Here is a 6,016-nt window from a genome sequence, read left to right on the forward strand (position 1 = left end):
TGGAATTGAGGCTTCACATATGGTGGTGGTGGAGACCATGTGCAATGGGCCACCATGTCAGGGAGAGCCACAGCCAACCACGACACCCTGGCTAGGGATGGAGTGAGTGGCTGTACTAGGGACTCCGGAGTAGTGTGGTGGGGTGTTGACAGGGGTCTAGTTGACAGGGGTCTCTAAGGCTAAAATAGTGATGCACTGTCGGAACATTCCAACCTGCCTCTCTTGTCTGTCTGTTTGAGGGCTGTGTACACCATGGCATGTGACTGGGATTAGGACATTTCACTGTAGATTAAAACCTTTGCAACGCCTTCATGGCAACATGCTCAGAGAAGGAGTTCCCGAATTGATCCTGTCTCTGCAGTTTGGCCCATGGTTTCACTTAGCAGGTATGTGAAGTGTATTTTCCACTGTTTAGATAGACAGACCAACAGTGTGAAAGTGATCTATTTCTTTAGTGCTATTGACATTTTTATTAGTGCAAAGTTTTGTGTGTATGTTTGCTGAATAGGAAATTGTGAAAAAAGGCTGTTGTCTTTTTAAGGGCAGAAATAGTGTTGCCTCATTGAGTTTTATTAGAGGACGAGTGACTTATGTTGAACGGTTACTTGGGGAGAGGTTGCCATAGTTATTTAAGACAGAGATCGTAAAGTGCAAGGGCATCACTATTGTCTGGTTTCCCTTCAGTGGAACTGCTGCCAGGGATTTGTTTAGTCAATTACATAACAGGGGAACAATGACAACCACAAATGTACTCATGCCACTTTGTAGGGTGGGTAACTGTGAAATATCAAATGTAACTTTGATCAACTATTTAATCTCCTAAGGCACTGAAAACATAATAGAACACACAATGTTGTGTTTTATCTCCTGTATCTAAGGCAAATAAAATATGTCCTGTTACGGGAAGAAACATTTGTGGAATATCAAAGACACATTTCAAATCTATTGCTGACGAGCTGTTTTATGAACAAGGTTAGTGAACAATATAAATGGGGGATGAGTTTTTTCAAAAGATTATCTGAGAAAAACAACACTTAAGTTCTTATTCTTTTTTCTATATTCATTTTATTGATGTTCATTTTGTATAACCAAATAAAACTAGTCTGCCAGCTAATTGACCACTTTGTGGTTCCTCCATTGCGGTTTATCCTGGCCTTACACAATTGTTATTGTTTTTTCCCCAAAGCTCCAGGATGTTTCAGTTCGTCCAGAGGCCCATCCATGACTACCTGACAGAGAGCAGAATCCGCCGGACCCGGTTGGTGACCAAAGATGGCCGCTGCAACATTGAGTTTGGCAACATCAAGTACCACAACCACTTTGCTTTCCTGTTGGACTTCTTTACGACGATTGTGGAGATCCACTGTTATTTCGTCCTCCTCCTCTTCATTGCCTCCTTCACAGTCAGCTGGTTCATCTTCAGCCTGCTATGGCACTGGATCGCCAAGAGCAATGGGGATCTAATTGGACAGAACTTCACAGCCAGCCATGCCCACTGTATAGTCAATGTTAATGATCTCACCACGGCTTTCCTGTACTCCTTAGAGACCGAGACCACCATTGGTTATCTTCTTAAGGCTGAGATCGGCTGAGATCCGGTTAACGGGATCGACTTGACAACAGCCAGTGAAAGTGCAGGGCGCCAAATTCAAACAACAGAAATCTCATCATTAAAATTCCTCAAACATACAAGTATTTTACACAATTTTAAAGATAAACTTGTTCTTAATCCCACCACAGTGTCCGATTTCAAAAAGGCTTTACGACGAAAGCACACCATCTGATTATGTTAGGTCAGTACCTAGTCACAGAAAAACAGCCATTTTTCTAGCCAAAGAGAGGAGTCACAAAAAGCAGAAATAGAGATAAAATGAGTCACTAACCTTTGATGATCTTCATCAGATGACACTCATAGGACTTCATCTTACACAATACATGTATGTTTTGTTCGATAAAGTTCATATTTACATCCCCAAATCTTAGTTTACATTGGCGTGTTATGTTCAGTAATGTTTTGCCTCCAAAACATCCGGGGATTTTGCAGAGAGCCACATCAATTTACAGAAATACTCATAATAAACATTGATAAAAGATACAAGTTTTACACATGGAACTTTAGATAAACTTCTCCTTAATGCAACCGCTGTGTCAGATTTTGAAAAAGCACACCATGCAATAATCTGAGTACGGCGCTCAGACACAAAAACAAGCCATACAGGTTCCCGCCATGTTGTGGAGTCAACAGAAGTCAGAAATAGCATTATAAATATTCACTTACCTTTGATGATCTTCATCAGAATGCACTCCCAGGAATCCCAGTTCGACAATACATTTTTGTTTTGTTCGATAAAGTCCATAATTTATGTCCAAATACCTCCTTTTTGTTCACGCGTTTAGTTCAAAAATCCAAATTCATGACGCGCAGGCCAGACGAAAAGTAAAAAAATTCCATTACAGTTCGTAGAAACATGTCAAACGATGTATAGAATCAATATTTAGGATGTTTTTAACATAAATCTTCAATAATGTTTCAACCGGAGAATTCCTTTGTCTTTAGAAACGAAAAGGAACGCAGCTACCTTTCACGGGGGCGCGCCTGATTAAGCTCATGGCACTCTGCCAGACACCTGGTTGAAACAGCTCTCATTCCCTCATCCTTCACAGTAGAAGCCTGAAACAAGGTTCTAAAGACTGTTGACATCTGGATAGGTGCCGGTTTGCCTATATTGGATAGGCAAACCTACAAACCTCAGATTTCCCACTTCCTGGTTGGATTTCTTCTCAGGTTTTTGCCAGCCATATGAGTTCTGTTATACTCACAGACATAATTCAAACAGTTTTAGAAACTTCATAGTGTTTTCTATCCAAATCTACTAATAATATGCATATCTTAGCTTCTGGGCCTGAGTAGCAGGCAGTTTACTCTGGGCACCTTATTCATCCAAGCTACTCAATACTGCCCCCAGCCATAAGAAGTTAAGGTGTACGGGCACTCACCGGGCACTGCCCTGGCACCGTGGCCATCATCGTCATCCAATCCCTTATTGGGGTCTTTATCAACTGCTTCATGTGTGGTGTGATCCTGGCCAAGATCTCCCTTCCCAAGAAGAGGGCAAAGACAGTGACTTTCAGTGATACAGCAGTCATCTGCCTGAACAAGGGCCGCCTGTGCCTGGTGATTCGAGTGGCCAACCTCCGTAAGACCTTACTCATCGGGAGCCAAATCTACGGCAAGCTGCTTAGGACAACTGTCACGCCGGACAGCGAAACTATAATTCTGGACCAGGTAGGCATCGACTTTGCAGTGGACGCTGGCAAGGACAACCTGTTTTTTGTCTGCCTGTTGACATTGTACCATGTCATTGACAAGGCCAGTCCATTCTACGACATGACAGCAGACACCCTCCAGCGGCAGAACTTTGAGCTGGTGGTCTTTCTGGACGGGACGGCCGAGTCCACCAGCTCCGCCTGCCAGGTACGGACGTCCTTCATCCCCCAGGAGGTCCAGTGGGGATAGAGCTTCCTGCCCATTATCTCCCGCAACAAGATGGGCAAGTACCGCGCAGACTTTTCCAACTTCTCCAGAACCGTGCCGATGACTACCCCACACTGTCCACTACTTTCAGAGTAATTTAGGCCAATGCAACAGCAACAATAACCAAAACAACCACCACAAGAAGCTGGGTATTGACAACCCAGGATTCAAGGTGATGGACATTCAAGACACAATGGATGTCACAAAAATGTGAGCTGGAGGAAATGTTCCAGTGTAAACCACAGACAGACAGCAGCCCCCAGGATGTGGGACATGGGTCAGGGAGAAAAATGTGGGTTAAACTCTTGTTTATGAAAGTAGTCAGGTCCTCTCTATAGATTGTCAGTCCGGAAGGCACATTTTGTGGTCAGGGGCTCATACTGAGTCATAGACGATGAGCAGGTAGCCACGGTAGGAGCTAAGGTGTTGGTAAAAACAGCTCATTACAATAAATCAAATGTATTTATAAAGTCCTTCTTACATCAGCTGATGTCACAAAGTGCTGTACAGAAACCCAGCCTAAACCACACACAGCAAGCAATGCAGGTGTAGAAGCACAGTGGCTAGGAAGAACTCCCTAGAAAGGCCAGAACCTAGGAAGCGTACGTGTAGGTATGTACGGCAGGACCAAATCGGAAAGATAGGTAGGAGCAAGCCCATGTAATGCTTTGTAGGTTAGCTTAGCTTTAACAGGAAGCCAGTGTAGAGAGGCTAGCACTGGAGTAGTATGATACAATTTTGGGGTTCTAGTCAAGATTCTAGCAGCCGTTTAGCGCTAACTGAAGTTTATTTAGTGCTTTATCCGGGTAGCCGGAAAGTAGAGTACTGCAGTAGTCTAACCTAGAAGTGACAAAAGTATGGATACATTTTTCCGCATAATTTCTGGACAGAGAGTTTCTGATTTTTGCAATGTGACATAGATGGGGAAAAAAAGCTGTCCTTGAAACAGTCTTGATATGTTCGTCAAAAGAGAGTTCAGGGTCCAGAGTAACGCCGAGGTCCTTCACAGTTTTATTTGAGACAACTGTACAACCATCAAGATTAATTGTCAGATTCAACAGAAGGTCTCTTTGTTTCTTGGGATCTAGAACTAGCATCTCTGTTTTGTCCGAGTTTAAAAGTATCAAATCAAAGCACCATTCCCACTGGTTGAATCAACGTTGTTTCCACGTAATTTCAATAAACCAACTGGAATAGATGTTGAATTAACGTCTGTGCCAAGTGGGTTGTGACATACAAACAGTAACTATTGTTCTAGGTACAGTAACTATTAAAGAGGGCTTTGGTCATGAATCATTCTATTCCGCTAGCCAGCATCTCCCCTAAATAGGTGTGCGGGGAAAAATACACCTTACGGAACAGTGGGGAAAAATACACCTTACGGAACAGTGGGGAAAAATACACCTTATGGAACAGTGGGGAAAAATACACCTTACGGAACAGTGGGGGAAAATACACCTTACGGAACAGTGGGGAAAAATACACCTTATGGAACAGTGGGGAAAAATACACCTTATGGAACAGTGGGGGAAAAATACACCTTATGGAACAGTGGGGAAAAATACACCTTATGGAACAGTGGGGAAAAATACACCTTATGGAACAGTGGGGGAAAAATACACCTTATGGAACAGTGGGGAAAAATACACCTTATGGAACAGCGGGGAAAAATACACCTTATGGAACAGCGGGGAAAAATACACCTTATGGAACAGTGGGGGAAAATACACCTTATGGAACAGTGGGGAAAAATACACCTTATGGAACAGCGGGGAAAAATACACTTTATGGAACAGCGGGGAAAAATACACCTTATGGAACAGTGGGGAAAAATACACCTTATGGAACAGCGGGGAAAAATACACCTTATGGAACAGTGGGGGAAAATACACCTTATGGAACAGTGGGGGAAAATACACCTTATGGAACAGTGGGGAAAAATACACCTTATGGAACAGCGGGGAAAAATACACTTTATGGAACAGCGGGGAAAAATACACCTTATGGAACAGCGGGGAGTGTGAAGCAACAAACATAGGCACAGACAGATGCATACACACACATGATAACATACGTACTATACACACACGTACACATGGATTTTGTGTTGTAGATATGTGTTTGAGGAGTATGGGCCTGAGGGCACACACTTAGTGTGTTATGAATTCTGTAATGAATGTATTGTAATGTTTTTAAAATTGTATAACTGCCTTAATTTTGCTGGACCCCAGGAAGAGTAGCTGCTGGGATCCATAATAAATACAAATACAAATACATGTGTTTTTCTTAACTGAAATTACAAAGTACATCTTATGTGCCATAACAGATACATCATGACTTAATTCCTAATACTTTGAATAGTTGCTAATTGCAGTGACTGGAAATATTAATGTGACTAATCTACGTCGTGTAGATGTATTATTTTGTTACTTGTTCTCGGCAAAAGCAACATTCCTGGAAATGTTTCATTTGACAATGCCT

The 6,016-nt window shown here is 42.5% G+C and overlaps 1 protein-coding gene across 1 annotated transcript; it reads left to right on the top strand.

Annotated features, from left to right (window-relative positions):
- Positions 1-369: 369 nt before the first annotated feature.
- kcnj1b (potassium inwardly rectifying channel subfamily J member 1b) lies at positions 370-4,067 on the top strand. Its single transcript, XM_071337298.1, is given in 4 exon segments — positions 370-386; positions 1,187-1,568; positions 2,981-3,612; positions 3,614-4,067. Coding segments are annotated over 4 exon segments (1,167 nt in total). The 3' UTR covers positions 3,750-4,067.
- The last annotated feature ends 1,949 nt before the right edge of the window (positions 4,068-6,016 follow it).

The sequence above is a fragment of the Salvelinus alpinus genome, chromosome 13 (assembly GCF_045679555.1).
Source record: "Salvelinus alpinus chromosome 13, SLU_Salpinus.1, whole genome shotgun sequence".
NCBI lineage: Eukaryota > Metazoa > Chordata > Actinopteri > Salmoniformes > Salmonidae > Salvelinus > Salvelinus alpinus.